At 44.4% G+C, this 17,801-nt stretch overlaps 1 protein-coding gene across 1 annotated transcript in view; it reads left to right on the top strand.

Annotated features, from left to right (window-relative positions):
- The window catches only part of Cdyl2 (chromodomain Y like 2), a 168,115-nt gene that overhangs the window by 91,774 nt on the left and 58,540 nt on the right, over positions 1-17,801 (top strand). The window contains exon 2 of the mRNA XM_026393010.2: positions 16,604-17,201. Within this exon, the coding sequence (XP_026248795.2) occupies positions 16,604-17,201 (598 nt within the window). The remainder of the gene's footprint in view (positions 1-16,603; positions 17,202-17,801) is intronic.

Here is a 17,801-nt window from a genome sequence, read left to right as displayed (position 1 = left end):
ACTGCTCAGTGGTCCACCAGGACCGTGCCCTGGTCAGCATGAAGCACTATTGATTTTCAAGACACCTTTGTCAGTTTGGTGAATAAAAGCCAGACCCTCGTTCTCGCTCTTGAGTGCTTTCCTGATCCTCCGCGCCTCTTGTGTGTGAAGCAGCCATCCATGTACCGTGTGTGTGGACGATCCCCGCGTATCCTCTGCCCCTCTGCAGCCTTCTCTTTAATGATATTCCCCAGGTCTTCATGTTTCTGGACCACCCCCCCATTTTGTGACTCTTTTTATCAGCATTTTCCTTCTGAATAAAAAGTCTTTAAAACATAGGCTTTCAGTGAAGAACGAGATAGCTCTCGGCTTTCTTTCAGGTTGTCACAGTTGTGTGTTTGGGTGTGTGTGTGTGTGTCTAGGCTTGCTAGCTTTTGAAACCACCTGGAGTTTCCTCCACTGGGAAGTGAGGGCCTGCTCCCCGCTCGGTCCTGTTGGTATTCCAGAGCCACTCACCCAGTAATCCTTCCATTTGGCAGGATTTTTGATGCTACTTTTTTTCAGATTATATTTCCTAATATACCCGGGGGGTGTTTCCAGGCTTTCTGTCTTGCTCGGTTGATTTATTTTTCCTGCCCTAATACTGCCCTCACAATGATGTTGGCTTTGTATTGTGTTTAATTATATAACTGTGGAAGTGCCTCTTCATTCTTCTTTTTCAAAGATCTCGTGGCTATTTTTGTTGAATTCTCCCAGAGGTACTTGAGAATCATTTTGTAAAGTTCTGAAAATGGACCCATTGGGATTTGATTGTAACTGCATTACATTTATTGATCAATTTGCTGCAAACTGACAGCTTTAATATATGAAGGCTTCCCATCCAGAAATATGATACATGTAATTCCAGCCATTTAAGCCCTTTGAAGTAGCTCAGTAGAATTGTGGTTTATCTTCTTATAAAGGTTTCCAATATGTCTTGTGGAAAGTTAATCTTTGCAATTTAACCTTTTTGGATGCTTTGTGAAATATGCTCATTTTCCCATTATATGTTTTAACTGGTCATTTTTTTATATGTCTAGAAAATTTATTCTTAAAGATATTTTTGTTGATTTAAAATGACACAGATACTATATAAATAATGTTCATTAAAAAAAGTTGAACAATACAGAAAAAGATTGAATGAAAAGCAAAGGCCCTCTTAGCGCCTCTTCCTGTGTATGCTAGCCAGCCTTTGCAGATTGTTAGGCAATAGCTATAGAGCATTAGCGATTTACTCTAGGTTTTTATTTATCTTCATGTGCATATCTTAACTTGAACGGGATCATGCTATATAGGTCAACACAGCTCTCTTGATTTATTTAGACATTTTACTTTGACAAATGATCATCTAGAGTGCATCTTCATTTCTTTTTCTCATTAGAATTGGTTGTAAATCAGGGTCCAGAATTTGTGCAGATGTTTTTTCCCAGTGGCTTAGACAGCAAGGGTTCAGTTGTTACTTGTCCTGCCTGATGCTTGCTGGCGGACTGTTGTGCCCACCTGATCCCACAGAGGCCCTGGCTGCTGATGGTGGCTTGAGGGTCTCAGAGGTGCAACAGGTGCGACTCCGCCTACAGGGAGAGAGAGAACAGGAAATTAAATGTCCTGTTCAGAGCTCACAATTGCTCTGTTCCCTGCCCACCGGCCAACCTAACATGATGTAACCCGTGTCCCCTCTGTGTGGGGGACGGCTGTCCATCTCAGTTTGCGCCGCTGTCTGTTAAGTCACTCTCTGTAAAAGCTGTGCCCGCCGACACTCCAAGGGCATCCGTCACCCTTCCTTCCCCTTCATCCTTGCCAACAAAGAACGTCATTAACTTTTAGAACTTCCTCATGGTTCTACCCTTCAGGCCCCTGATTATCAATGAGTTTGACCCTCTTCTTAACGTCAATTTTTATGTCTTTGAATTGCTATTTCTTTCTCTGTTTTTTCCCCATTTTTTTCTTTACTGATTTTAAGGTTCTGTATATTGGGGGTATTAATCCTTTGTTATAAATGTAATCACCCTGCCATTTATCACTTAACTTTGTTTTTGCTACCTTTTAGTTATTAAAATGTAAATTTTTGTGTAGTAAAATTTATCACTCTTTTTTTTTTTTTTTTTTTTTTTTGCTTCAGAGACCTCCTTTTCTCCAGGTCTTTAAAAAGTATGTTAGTTTTTGATATATTCTTTGTTCACCAAATCTTAATTTATCTGGAACTTTGCAGAGTACTTGTGACTTTTCCAAATTTTTTTTAATTGGTTGTTTTAGTTATTTGGCTTTCCCATATAAACTTCAGCTTTGGAAATCTATGTAAAATTCTGTTGAAATTTTGATTTGTTTTATATTGACTTTATATTAAATACCAATTTGGGGAGAAATGGCATCTTAATAATATCATGTCTTCTGATCCATGAACATGGTATATCTCAATTTTTTTATGTTTTATTTATTTCATTGGTGTTTTGTGATTTTTAGCATATTGATCTGTACTTTTTTGTTAGACTTATACCAATTTCACTTTTTGGGTGCTATTATTAATGGTACTTTTAAAACAAATACTGAATTCTGGTTGTTCACTTTTATCACATAAATGTAATTACTTTTCTTGTACATTGTACATTTTATTACCTGATTATAAATACCAGGATGAATTCTTTTGATCAGATAACTATTTTCAACTCCTTTTAAAGTCAATGTGCTTTTTTGTTATTTTACTCATTCTTTATTGATTCTTTTTGGTTATAGATATCCTTGGAATTCATTTTGACATGATTATAAAATCATGAAATATAATTTGTTCTAATTCAATCCCTAGTACTTTCCCTTTCTCTTCCCTCCCCCTGTTTCCTTCCCTTCATTCTATTGAACTTTCTTCCATCTACCTGTAGCATTTTTTAAAATTTGTGTCTTGTGGATATTCATAATCATGAGATTTACTATGGTATGTTCATTAGATACATAGGAAAGTTAGGTCAGACTCATTTCCTGTTCTTTCCTAATTCCATTCCTCCTCTCTCCCTCTCAATCCATTTTGTCTATTTCACTGTTCTTTATTATATTTTGATGGATCCTCCCCCTCTCCCCTTCTCTCTATGACCTTCTTTTGGACAAGCTTCCATGTATTAGAGAAAATAGTTGACCTTTCACTTTTTGAGTATGGCTTATTTACTTATTATATTTTGCATAATAGTCTCCAGTTTCGTTCATTTACTAGAAAATGGCATAGTTTCTTTCTTTTCTATGGCTTAGTAATATTCCATTGTGTATATATACACCACATTTTCTTTATCCATTCATCTGTTGGAGGGCATCTAGGTTGGTTTCATAGTTTGACTATTATGAATTGTGCTGTTATTGATATGAATGTAGCCCCAGTATGCTGATTTTAGATCTTTTGGGTATATCCCAAGGAGTGGGATACCTGGGTCATATGGTGGTTTCATTCCTAGTTTTTTTTTTTAAATACCTTTATTTCATTTATTTTTATGTGGTGCTGGGGATTGAACCCAGGGCTGTGCGCGGGCTAGGTGAGCACTCTACTGCTGAGCTACAACCCCAGCCCCTCATTCCTGTTTTTTATTGAGGAATCTCTATATTGCTTTCCAGCGTGTCTGCATTGTTTTGCAGTCCTACCAACAATGCACCTTTCCCCTCACATCTTGCCAACACATATTATTTCTATTCTAGATGACTGACGTTCTTACTGGAGTGAGATGAAACCTTAGTGTAGTTTTGATTTGCATTTCCCTGATCGCTAGAGACATCGAACATGTTTTCATGTTGGTTGGCTGTTTGTTTTTCTTCTTTAGAGAACCTTCTGTTTAGTTCTTTTGTCCATTTATTAATTGTGATTACTTTTATATATTGACTTTGTGTCTTGTGGTTTTACTGAACTCAAATTCTAAGAGATTTGTGTGTGTGTGTGTGTGTGTGTGTGAAGCTCACTGCATTCATTACGTAGGCAATTTTGTCATCTGTAGTGGAGGCCATTTTCTGACTTCCACTTAAATTTCCATACCCTTGGTTTATTTTCCTTGCTTATTGCTCTGGGTAGGACCGCCAGGACGGTGTTGAACTGGAGGGTGAGAAGGGCACCTTACCTTTCCCCAGTCTTGGAAGGAAAGTCTTCCACTGTTGAGTGTGTTGTTGCTGTGGGTTCTTATGTAGATAGAGGTTCTTTACCCATTAAAGGAGTCTCCCCTGGTCCTAGTTTGCTGAGAGTTTTAGTTTATGAAAAATGTTTGTCAGATTATTTTCAGATACTTTTTGTGTGAATCTTTTGAGGTGATCATATGGATTTCCTTTTTAATCTGTTAATGTGGTGAATTACACTGATTTTCAAATTTTGACAGTCCTACTCTCAGAATAAATTCCTTAGTTGTGTTAACAGTACCTTTTATATGTTTCAGAATTGACTGGCTGTTATTTTGTTGAGGGTTTTTGAATTGTCATAGCAGTCTGTAGTATTTTTTTAAATGTCTTTGTCTACTTTGGCATCAGGATAATACTGGCTTAGTAAAATGAATTGAGAAGCATTATTTTCTCTTCTGTTTTCTGGAAGACACTGTATATAATTGGTATTGTTTCTTCCTTGAGTATTTAGTAGAATTGAGCAGTGAAATCATATGGGCCTATAATTTGCTTTATTGCAAGGTATATAGCCATGAATTTGATACAAAAATTAAATATAGGGTTATTCAGGTCACTGGTGTCTTCTAGAATGAATTCAGGTAGTTTGTGTCTTTCACATCATTGGTCCATTGCATCTCAGCTGTTAGATTTATATCTGTTGCTAATAGTGTTCTCTTTTTATCATTTTTATGTGTAGAGCCTGTATTTCTGTCCATTCTTTTATTTCCATCCTTTGTTGTTTGTGGTTTTACTGGCTATCTTTTGAAGTCTAGCTAGAGGTTTGTCAATTTTATTATTATTTTCAAAGAACTAGTTTTTTTTTTGTTTCATTGTTTTACTATTTTCAATTTTACTTATTTCTCTTCATAAAGAAATTATAAAAATTTTCTGTGTTCTGCTTGCTTTGGAATTAATTTGCTCTTCTTTTAAAATTTGTTAATATGAAACTTAGATTATTTGTTTTAGAACTTTCTTTTTTCTTATATAATCATACAGTGGTATAAATTCACCTCTGAATACTGTATACCCACACATTTTGATATTTTGTGTTTTTATTTCAGTTTATTCCAAGATATCTAAAAATTTCCCCTGAGACTACTTTGATCCCTGGGTTATTGAGGAGTGTGTGGTCTAATTTCCAAATATTTGTAGTGGATTGACAGACATTTTTTACCTTTGCTATGTTGTTTGATTCTGCTTTGGTCTGAGAACCTATTTTGAATGACTTTTAGTATTTTTAATTTAGTAAGTTTGATGTCCAGGACATGGTAAGCGATCCCTATTCCTTTGAAGGGGATGTGCTGTTAGAAGACATGATATTGCAGTTCTTTTCATTTGTGATTTGTTTTGTTCATATAAAATATAAACAAATCCTATGTCTCCTTCAGTAGGATTTACCTGAAATTGACCTATTTTTTATTACTTTGCCCCAAAAATCTTTTTTTTTTGTTGTTGTTGTTGTTCCATACTGTTTTGATGCCCTTCTCAGTCCTTTTCTGTGTATTTTAATACATTTTCTTAGTGCTGTCATGGGGTTTGACATTAGCATTCTAGGTTTGTAATGATTTGGTTCGCATTGCTACCAGCTGAGCTTAACAGTGTACAAAAACTCGGCAACTCTCTCCATTTATATCACTGTTATCACATGTTGAGTCTTTATGTACTTCATGCCCATTCACATAGATTTAGAACTAGTGCTTTGGGTTTTAAATCATATAGGAAACCCAAAGATAAGTTATAAACCAAAACCATAATAATATGGCTTTTGTATTTACTGGATTTTATATTTGTTTTTTGTCAAAGTTCTTTATAACTTTATATGGTTTAGTTATTGTCTAACGAAGTATCTTTCCATTTCAGCCTCAATGACTCCCTTTACCATTTCTTATAGAACAAGTCGACCAGTAGCCCATTCCTTCAGTTTTTGTTTACGAGTATGTAATAACTGATTCTTTTTTTAAAAAGGATAATTTTTCTAGATATAGACTTTGATTGACAGTTGTTCATCATCACTTTAAATATGCCATTCCATTCACTTCTGGCCTCGGTGGGTTCTGATGAGAAAATAGCTGTCGATCTTATTGAGGATCCCTTGTACGTTTTAGAGGATCCCTTGTGCTTTTAGAATTCGGTCTTCTTACAGTTAGTTATATTGTACCTCCATGTAGCTGTGCTTCAGATTATCCTACTTGAAATTTGTTGGGCTTTTGGGGTATATAATTGTGTTTTTCATCAAATTTGAAAGTTTTTGGCGATTGTGTTCTTAAAGAGTCTTTCTGTTCCTTTCTCTTTCTCCTCTTCTTCTGGACTCTCGTTGTATGTGTGTTGGTTACTTGGTGATGCCCTATTGGTCTTTTAGGTCTGTTCATTGTTCCTCATATTTTTTTTCCTTTTTGCTTCTCATACTGGATGATTTGAACTGAAGAAGCTTTAAGTATGCTGATTCTTTCCTTTGCTTGTTCAAATCTTTTTTTTTAAAAAACCTTCTTGTATTCTTCCAATTAAGGCATTGTGCTTTCCAGTTCAGAATTTCTATTTGGTTTCTCTTAATGTTTCCTGTTGCTTTAATTTTTCTGTTTGTTGAGACATTTCCCTGCTGGTTCCCTTTAATTCTGTGTTTGTGGATTCTTTTGGCTTTTTGAACATTTTGAAGTCAGTGTATTTGAAGCTCTTGTCCAGTGAGTCCAATATCTTTGCTCTCCCATGGACAGTTTCTATTAATTTTCTCTATGAATGAGAAATTTTCGTGTTTCTTTGTATGTTTTACAATTTTTCTGGGTTTTTCTGCTGTGTAGTTACTCTCTTTTTATTTTTATTTTTTCCTTTTCTTACAATAGTCACATATGAGAGGGGAATTAAGCTGTCCCTCCTAATGGGTGTGGTATCCTTGTGTCCATTTCTGGTGAAAACAGCACAGTGGTTAAATATGCCAGAGGAGACGTTCTGAGGCTCTCATGTGTCCTGCTCCTCCCTGGAGTCCTACCCACTAGTTTTAGCGTCCATCTATGGACCTTTCCTTGCAGTTCTTACTGTAGTCTTCTAATGGTGATTTTTCTATTTCCTCTGTTATTATTATTATTTTTCACTTATTGTCTGGGATCATTTTGAAAGGAATATTGTCTTTTTCTGCTATTTGCTCATTAACCAGGTCAGCAAACTTTTTCTGTAATGGGACAGTGAATAGTTTTTACTCTGCGAGCTCTGTAGACTGTCACAACAATCCAGTCGTACTGTTGGGCGTGAGGACAGTCACACTCGTTACATGAAGGAAGGCACTTACCTGTGTTCCAGGAAAGCTTCATTTCCAAAAACAGGCATCGGGCCACGGGCCATCGTTTGCCGACTCCCGATTCATTAATCCATTTATTTTGTCTGTCAGACAGATGTGTGTATATTCATTTTATTTTGGGGTCTTAATGCAGCATTTGTCTTTATTTTGTTATTGAAATTGTTCCAGCTTTGGCCACTGGGAACTCTCTCAGTTGGCCCCTTTGCTGTTTCTCCGCCATCATGGGCCTTCCTTCCTTCCTTCCTTCCTTCCTTCCTTCCTTCCTTCCTTCCTTCCTTCCTTCCTTCCTTCCTTCCTTCCTTCCTTCCTTCCTCTTCTTACTTTCTGGCACTGTTAGGGCCTCTGGGCCCATCTTGCACATGTCCTGTCCACACCTAGAATCGGGTGTTCCTCTAGAGATCCCTGGTTCCTTTTGGGGGGATGAAAACTTAGAAACCCAGTCTGGGTGCTGAATGCGAGCATTGCTCCTGGGCCCTCTCCTGGGCAGGTGCAGGCGGTGTGGGGAGTGCATGCTAACCCACATGTACGTGGAACTCTGTTTCTGTGCTTAGATAGAGTGTGCTGCAGGTGGAAGCAGCGTGCGTGCACCCTAATGTCTCTGGCTCTGGTTGGTGTCTAGGTTCCTTCTTGTCTCCCCTTCAGCTTACTTGGAACTTACTCTTCATGGAGAGAGATCCGGGCCCCAGTTACCTACAATTTATTTACTTATTTGCTCAAATCCAGCATATGTAAGGTCCTGTCTTTATTTTTTGTGCTGCTATGAGAAACACATGTTCTAGGAGTCAGGTGTTTGAGAGCAGTTCCTTTTGTCTGTGCCTTTATTTTATCAGGTAAAGTGCTGTTTCCTGCTGCTGCTTGGGTTGCTCCTTTCCCCATCCCTCATTCAGATTGCATCCTAGAGGGCTGGGATTGGGGCTTGGCGGTAGAGTGCTTGCCCAGCACGTGTGAGGCCCTGGGTTCGATCCTTAGCACCACGTAAAAATGAATAAAATAGATTTCGTGTCCAACTACAACTAAAACCTAAATATTAAAAAATGGCTTCTATAGGTTCAGCTGCACAGGGTGAATATGTATCTATATCCCAGATGCCTGACTCACAGATTGCACCCTAGGTTTTGGACACAGTGAGATTCAGTTGTCACAGGACACATTCCCTCCCCCGTCCCTAGAGGGACTCTAACATCCAGGCTGATTTTTTAATGTCTACAGGAAAGGTCATTTGTGTGTGATGTGTGGTGTGTGGCACTGTGGGTTTTAACAAATGCGCAGACTGTGTGTCCACCACCACAGCCCTGCAATGGATGTCATCACGCAGCTGGTTTGTCCTCACCCGCTCCTGCCTGGCCCTGGTACTCACTGACCTGCCCTTCATCCCTCTCGATTTTCCATTTCCAGAGTACCACGCAAACGATCCTCAGATGTGCGAGGGCTTTGGAGTCTATCTTCTTTCCTTTTGCAAAGTGAATGTAAGATTCGTTTATGTCGCTGTGCAAGTTGGTAGCACAATCACAGGACGGACACCAATTTATCTGTTCACTCAGTGAAGGATGTCTGTTATTTTCAGTTTGGGGCAATTAAGAAGAAAACCACCGTAAGCATTCAGGTGCAGCTTTTGATTTTTAGTGAATAGCATATTTGGTCTTATTTCTGCTTTCATGATTTAGTTCTCTTTGGCTTTTATGCTTTCATACTGTTTCATTTTTAGAATGTCTCTTGCAATAAAGGATCTTACTTCCATCCTCTTATTTGATTTGGAGTGTTTATTTTCTCTTTTCATTTCTGTGGTTTCATGTGTGTTTTCCAAACAACTTTATTGGGGCCAATGTACCTACAAAAAACTTATGCATTTGAAGTATAAAGGTGACTTTTTCTCTTTTTTTTTAATTTATTGATTCTATTGAGTTATATATGACAGTAGAATCCAGTTTGATACAATTATACAAGCATGGAATGTATCTTATTCTAATTAGGACCCCATACTTATGGCTATACGCAATGGATGGTGAGAGCCACTGGGGTGTATTCATATATGTACATGGGAAGTTATGTCAGGTTCATTCCACTGTCTTTCCTTTTCCTAAACCCACTCTCCTTTCATTCGCTTTGCCCAATCTACTAAACTTCTGTTCTTCTCCTCACTCACCCTGATCAGAGAAAACATTCAGCCTTTGGCTTTTTAGGACTGGCTTACTTTACTTAGCATGATCGTCTCCAGATCCGTCCATTTGCTGGTAAAAATCATAAATTCATTCTTCTTATGGTTGAGTAATATTCCATTGTGGATACATACCACGATTTCTTTATCCATTCATCTGCTGAAGGGCACCTAGGTTGGCTCCATACCCTAGCTATTGTGAATTGAGCTGCTGTCAACTTTGATGTGCAGGAGAGGTGACATTTGATACCTCTCCCCACTCTGGTCAAATCAGAGAACATTTCTGCTTCCCCAGAGAGTTGTCTCGGGCTCCTGCAGGCACTTGCTCGAGCCTGCCCATCACTGCTGCTCCGACTCAGGTCCCCAGGATGGGCTCTGCAGGGCATGTGGCCTGTGGGGTTTGGCCCTTGATTCCTCGCGCTGCGGGAGGGCGCCTTTCAAGCTGTGCGCATCAGGGGTCGCTGTGCCTCACCACAGTTCACCTGCTGGAATGCCTGTGTTTTCCCAGTGTCTGTTCAGCGTTTTTATGCAGCACATGATTCCTTATGATATTTCTCCACCTATCTTCCTTTCTTGAAGGCAAACAACTGTTCACAATAGGCACAATACACAGACATGCTCCTCTGTGCAGACATGCTCAGCTCACAGTCAGGTTTCACTCTGCTTCATGTGGGACCACTGTCTCTACTTGTTCTCTGAGTGCGGTATCTTAAACCACAGCTTTTGCTTTCTTTCTTTTTTTATATAAATATATATCATTCTTTAAGGATCACTTTGTATTTACATTTGATTTTATCGTGATTACAGAATCACTTGGACTTAACTCCCAGTGTCAGTTGGTGACATCACTAGCATTCAACCTGGGGCACATCCTTATGGCACCTTCTTGAGTTTTAAGTTCAAAAAGTTTAGGTTATAATCATTTTTGAAGCGTATGTTTGTGTCATCTTTTCAGAGGGGTTTGTATTTCTGCCGCCTGTGGCAGGACGAGTCTTCCCGTTCTTGTCTGAAGGACACTCGAGGCTGGTAGGATTCTTGAGGTCACAGTATTTATTTCTTCATAATGTACTCCAGCATTTCATGTTCCCTGAAATTCCCCCGATTTTTGTTCTTAGCGTTTTGGTTGGAGGAGGATTTGCAGGTGATGGTGGGAAGTCTTAATTTTTGAAATGGAGATGTCTCTAAGGCTAGAAATAAAGTGTGCGTGCCCCCAGCCTCAGCCTCCCCCCTGGGCTCTCTCCCTGACCAGCAGACTCCTGGACGTGATGTTTCCGTCACGCCTTCGTCAGCGATTCCGCCCCACTTTTATTTTTCCCTCTGCGGGACTCACACTGGTTGGGTCTCTGTCACTTCTGCTCGTTCTCATTTTCTCTAATTCTTTCTGCTCAACTGAAGTGCTTTTCCCCCGCTCTTTTGAAGGGCTTTTTGAACTGCTGTCTCCCCCCAACTTGGTTTTCTGCCTTGATTCTGTCCTCTCCGGGTTCCACTGGGAACTGGACTCCTTTGCTTTTGCGTTTCAGCGGGGTTTTCTCCTTACATCCTTTCTTATGTAAATGAATCTTCTTTGATTTCTGTTCCCTCCTCAACTGTTGGTTTCATTCTATTGCTGCTCTCTTTTAAATACCGAGGTCACGAGGTCAGAGGTCACGGTCAGAGGTCACGTTGTCTGTGGTCAGGGCACCCCTCAGTGCTCCTCACGGGTGAGCAGGTGCTTCTGTTGGGGAGACGGTCCTCGGAGGCTTTTGCTCGGATGGTGTTGGTGTGTGCTGGGAGGTTCTGTAGCTCAGTGTGTTCCCCATCAGAGCAAGGCCTGTCTAGGCGTGGGGTTTCCCAGCGGGGGTCTCTGAGTGAGCATCCCTCTTGGTGGCCTCCCTCACCTGGGTGCCCCAGAGGCCTCTGGTCAGTCCTCGCCTGGAGGCCAGGTTGGTTCACCTGGTTCTGAGCTGGGCTTCCAGGTCCGGAGCCAGTTCCCTAGTGCGTCTCGGCTGGGCCGAGGAGAAGGCTCTCTCTGGCTCCTCTGAGACGAGATCACCTAAACCAGCTTGTCTGGGGTGACCTTCCTCGGCCTGTACCAGCTGCTTCTGGAGCTGTCCCTGTCTCTGTCCTTCTCGAGGACCTCAGATCCTGAGCGACAGTGATGGGTGCCTGTGTGCTTGCACCCCGAGGAAGTTGTCCCAGGATGTTGAAAGGATCCAGAAGGCAAGATTCTCGTGGATGTGGCCGTGGAGGTCTGGAGTCAGAGACAGGAGCTGCTTTTGTCCAGGGATGATGGCCACTCTGGGGTTCGTCTGGCAGACTGTGGGCGTGGACATCTTCCTTTATTTTTGTTGACCTTGCTTTGCTCTCAGAGACCAAGATGTGTACCAGGAACTCCAAGCCAAGCCCAGCTGTGGGCGAGACTCCTCCGGGTCTGGGAAATCTGTGTCCTAGAGCAGGGGAACGTCATGCACTGTCCTGGGTCCAGTCCTGGGGAGCTGGGAAAGGGAAGATGAGTGGTGACGAGGGAGGGACGCCCACTGGCATGCTGGGGACCTCTGGGGGTTCAGGCTCAGAAGGCTAATCCCAGGATGGGTAAAGGTGTCACAGGTATCTGTGAACTAGGCAGGAGTTGAGGGGCAGACTCAGAAGCTGCAGATCCGCCGTTGGCCTCAGTCAGGTGGGGCTGGTGGCCTTGTGTGGAGTGTGGCCACAGTGTGGGCTTTGGAGCCAAAATGTGGTTTTGCTCTTAACTCTGTGATGCTCATCGGAGGTGGAAGCCTGGCCAAGGTCCTTAACCTTGGGGTGCCTCAGTGCATCCTCTGTAGAAAAAGAAAATGGAAGGCTGAGGAGGAGGCGAGTGACCTCTGAGAGCAAAGCAAGGTCCACAAAAATCAAGGAAGATGTCCACGCCCACAGTCTGCCAGTCTCAGGGGTCAGGGTCTCTCCATCTCTAAGTGTCCGACTTGGCCTCGGTTTGAACTGCCCTCAGAGGAGCCTTCCTGACCGTCCCCTCTGAGGACGCCATGTCTTCTCTGCCACTGTTCCTTCTGACCCTCTTCTCTTTCCCACCAGAGCTCTTTCTGTGCCCAACACTGCATCTTGCTCTGTGTCCAGTCTTTCGAGGGCCGTGCACCCCACTGGGCTGCCCGAGCCCTGCTGGTCTGTGTGGGTCCTCGCTGCCCTCAGCAGCACCTTGCATCTTGGGTATTGAAGCCATTATTTTTTTCTTGGTAAAAGGGATTGAACCCAGGGGTACTTAACCACTGAGCCACATTCCCAGCCCTTTTTATGTTTTATTTTGAGACAGGGTCTCAATAAGTTGCTTAGGGCCTCGTGAAGTTGCTGAGGTTGGCTTTGAACTTGCGATCCTCCTGCCTCGGCTTTCCTTCTATACTGTGTGTTGCCGGGCCCTACCTGGTTTTGATGGCTTCCCACAGGCGAGGCGTGGCTGGACGTGGAGGAACTGGAGTGCTGGAGTCAGACCGACTTGGGTTCAGATCTTTTTTAGCCAACTACTAGCTGTGTAATTGAGGGAAAGTTACCTACTTTCTCTGAGCCCCAGTTTCGTCACTTGTCAAATGGTGATAATGCCCAGCTAAAGCCTGGGCACAAAGGTGAAAGCTGACCCCATGAAAGTGATTAACGTGGTTCCTGGGCCTTGGGCATATACCATACAATGTGATTGTCATTGTTACTATTCCTAAGGAGACGGCCACTCACCGTCACTGTGGCACTGGTGATGATTTCATCAGAATCTCCCTGCTCCCAGCTGCAGATCAGAGTCTCAGTTTAGCTGGGATCACAGAAGAGTAACGGTCAGTTGAGAGCTGCCAGACGGGGCCACGTCTCCGCTCTCTGCAGTGTGCAGAGTTAGGAGACAGGAGAGGCTCGGGGAGCTTCCCAGGAGGAAAGGACCTCCTGGCAGGGTCCAGTCCTGTGGCTCAGGCCTTTGTGACCAACAGGGCAGATTACAGTGCAGGTTCTACAGGAGACACTCCTGGCGAGAGGCCAAGAGGTCAGAAAACTAACACAGGGACATAAAGGAGATTGGGTCCCCAGAGGCCAGGGATCAAAGACCATGGAGGAGGGCTCGGGATGGAGCTCAGTGTGGTGCATTGCCTATCATGTGTGAGGCCCTGGGTTCAGTCCCCAGTACTGCGCGCGCACACACACACACACACACACACACACACACACAAGTCTGGTGGAATGTCTGGAGCCAGCTGTATTTGGAGTTTCTTGTGGGCTTTTTGGTTTTTCAGAAAAAGTCATTGGTTTTCCAAAACTGAAAATGACTTTGGTTGGTTGGAGGTTGGTTTTTCGGATGGAGTGGTGTCTGGACACTGAGTGGAGTGTGTGTGAGGGACACTGGGTGGAGTGGTTTCTTGCACCACACAGAGTGCTGTGTGGACAGACACTGGATAAAGTGAAGTTTCCCGTAATTTGTAGGGAACAAAAGTAAGTTCCCCCTCAGTGTGGCCACAGGAAGCCCTTCAGACCCTTGCTGACCCCGGCTGTGCGTAGCCATCTTCTACACTCAAAGGGCATGTCCAAGTGGGCGGACTCTCTCCTCCCCAGGAGGAGTTGATTGTCGGAAGAAGTCATGTTTGCAGGGCGGGGAAGCTTTCTGTCTTCAGAGGACACCAAGGTTGTGGTCACAGAGGCTGAGCAAGATTAAGTGACCTTTACTGTGGAATGTGAAAGCGCGTATTTGTCTGTTCTCCACAACCACCCTGTGAAGTAGGCGGGTTACTTCCTCCTCCTGGTATGAGTCATCTGAGGCCCAGAAAGGTTTGAGACTTGCTCAAGAACACATGATAAGGCTTAACAGGGAGTTTAACCAGATAGTCTTGCTCCAGAGCCTGTGCTCTTCAATACACTAAGCTCACTTTGGTAAGTGACTACCATCCATTCATCTACCCATCCATTCATGTACCCACCTGTCTACCCACTCTTGAGCCCACTATCCATCCATCCATCCATCCATCATCCACCTAGCCACCCTTTCATCCCACTGTCCACCCATCCATCATTCACCCCCCACCCCCTCACCCACCCACCACTCTACCCATTTGGGTGGCTGTTTGTCTGACTTGGTCCTCTGCTTCATCTGGGAAAGGAAGTCTTCCACCTCAGGAGCTGTGCACATGCTGTCACAAGCTGGAGATCTCCACGCCAGGACATTCTTTAGCTCCCAAGAAATACCCGTGCTTGCTCTCGACACTGCAGTGTCCTTGGAGATGCTGCTGTCACAGGCAGGCCAGGCTCATGATTCACTTTCCTCCTGTGTCAAGCCGCAGAGGGTCTCCCCCTTACAGTGTTCTCAAAATAAGCAAAACTGCAAGTTCTTCCAGAAACACTCTGAGCTTTCTGAAGCACTATTACAAAGAAATACTCAACCGACTCCATTCCTTGACCCACAGGTTGGAAGTTGAATGAATTGGGCATGATTTTACTTTTAAAAACTGTTATAGAGTTCATGTGTTAGTTACATCTAAGAATCGTGTGATAAATCTAAAACAGATGCTAACAGAGCATTTTACAAGGAGAGAAACTTTTATAGATATAGGCCAATTTAAGTGGAGATAAATCAATTAAGGAAACAGTTACAGTCGTGAGAGGCAGTGCTGTGGAGGGGAAGCTCGGCCTCGCTGTTTCCATATTTATTAAGTGCAAAACAGAAAAAGCTTTTTAATTATTCTGCATAGCCTGTGCTGTACAGAAACCACTGGTGAGGCAAGGCCGCTTCGTGGCAATTCTAACGTGCAAACACAGTCACATCATGACCCCTGTGCACCTACTACTCGCCTCCATCAACCACAACGTTGCTGAACCGCTCCCTCTGTGATATTTTCTTTTCTTGAGTTTCAAGGGCCTTTTCCTTACTTGTTACTTAATTACATCAAAATTCCATTCTTTAAAGGTATATTATATGGACATTGAAATACACTATTGAATATGATTATTTGCTTTCTCATACAAATTTAGCATTTTGGGGTTAGAACATTGGGAATTTTCCACATTTTTTTTTTAATTTAAAAAGTTCCAAATCTGTAGCAGGTTGAAAGAATAGTAAATGAGCTCTCAGATACCCCATGCAGGGCTGCACCGGCTATGGCATTAGACTGGCATTTCCCTTGGAGAGGTTCTTTAAAGACATGTTGATTGTCCCATGTGGCTTAGAACCCCCTCCACCACATCACCACTGTGCCTCGAAGGCAGCTGTGCATCCCAGGCAGGTTGCCTCAGTCTCCTCATCTGTCCAGTGGGAACAATAGTGCATGCCCTGGGGTTACCAGGCACACTGTAGGCTCTCAGCAGATGTCACCCATCTCTGCCTCCTAGCTGTACCCCATGTTGCAGCCAGATGGGGGGCTGTATGGGGACAGCTGGTATTGTCAACCCAAGTCCCTGTTGGTCAGTGCAGAGGCCTCTTGCTGTTGAAAGAGTTGGTCTAGCCTAGTGACTGGAGAGTAGGTCTGGGATGACAGCCTCAGAACCTTGCTCTGCCCCTGCCAGCTTTGAAACTTGGTTCAGCTGCATGATTTCTGTGGGCCCTTGGTGCAACATGGGGGATCACCTCATTGGGTTGCTTCCCTGGGGAAATGAGAAGGGAGAGTGGACTCCAAGCCCTGGGACAGTGTCCACCTCAGAGTGTCCAGGGAATGCCACTGATGGTCAATATAATTATAAGTAAATTAGCATATACTGTCCGTGTGATTGCTTAATAAATGTTATTAGTGTAAGTAAGGATGACACGCCCACTCCAAATTGGTCTTTAAAAGCCCGAGTCCACTTGCTGTGCCGAAAAGAACAAAAATCTCTCAAGCAATTCTACAGGGCGGGTGCCACCAAGGGCGGGTGCAGTTGCCCCAGCCTGGCGGCTTCCTGAGCCACGCTGGGGAGTGACCTGGGTGTCTGGGATTTCCCGGTGACCTCCTGAGGTCAGCCTGCCTTCCTGCTCACACCAGAGGCCTGTGACCCCTGCCAGGGCGGCCTGGTCCGGCCACTGACCCTCTTCTCTCTTTCTCCACTCTCTGTGCCAGGTGGAAAGGATCGTGGACAAGAGGAAGAACAAGAAGGGCAAGTGGGAGTACCTCATCCGATGGAAAGGCTATGGCAGCGCCGAGGACACCTGGGAGCCCGAGCACCACCTGCTGCACTGCGAGGAGTTCATCGACGAGTTCAACGGGCTGCCCATGCCCCGGGACAAGCGCGCCAAGGCCGGGAAGCAGCCGGGTGCCGGCAAGCTCCTGCGCGACAGCCGGGGCCCTGGCGACAAGCTGGCCCCGCGGCCCGCAGAGCCCGGCAAGAGCAAGGCGGCCTCGCACAAGCGGAAGCGCATCAACCCTCCGCTGGCCAAGCCCAAGAAAGGGTGTGCAGGCAAGTCCCCCGGGCCGGGGGGCGACAGGGCCGCCAAGACCGTGTCCTACCGGACTACCCCTAGTGGCTTGCAAATCATGCCCCTGAAGAAGGCTCAGAACGGCCTGGAGAACGGGGACGGGGACGGCGGCTCCGAGAAGGACGAGAGGCACTTTGGGAACGGGTCCCTTCAGCCTGATGTGGATTTGGATGACCCGATTGGAGAGCAGGATGCTGTGGACTGCGACGGGACCCACTCCGTGCTGGTGGAGAACGGGCTCGGTGGGTGCTTTACTTTCTCTTGGGTTCGGCGCCCGCCTGGGTGGAGGGTTTTGCTTGGGTTTCGCTGCAGCCTAGGGAAACACCAAGAGCCCATCCTTGACTCTTGGCCACTGTGCTTCTCCCTCCTCTCACCTGGGGCCCCACAGACGTGGCTGCCTGCCCACCTGGCGACAGACAGCTTTACGCTGGGGAGGCCAGGCCTGGCTGTGGCTCTGCCGAGGCTTGGAATGAACTGTCGATTCCTGACTGTGCTGCAGGGCAACATCTACATCCGTGTCCCTGCTGGCAGTGCAGAGTCCCCACAACCCGGGACCCAGGTCTTGTGTCCCCAGAGGTCTGGCCCCAGGCAGAGGCCATGCTTGCCGCCTCACCTGGGCCTGGCAGTGTAGCCCGGGAGGGGCCTGGGCTGGGGCTGCTCTTCTTTCTTAGACCCATTTGAATGTGGAGTTCAGCAAGCCAGTGTGTCACCTGGAGCTTCTTCCTCTCAGTGTTATTAGGTAGGTGATTAGTCTCATTTCTGTGCTAGGTCCTAGCCATTCAGGAAAATTTATAAACAACAGAAATCTGTTCCCAAGTTCTGGAGCCTGGGAAGTCTGAGAT

The sequence above is a fragment of the Urocitellus parryii genome, chromosome 15 (assembly GCF_045843805.1).
Source record: "Urocitellus parryii isolate mUroPar1 chromosome 15, mUroPar1.hap1, whole genome shotgun sequence".
In the NCBI taxonomy this organism is placed as follows: Eukaryota; Metazoa; Chordata; class Mammalia; order Rodentia; family Sciuridae; genus Urocitellus; species Urocitellus parryii.
This window is presented reverse-complemented; position numbering and strand designations above follow the sequence as displayed.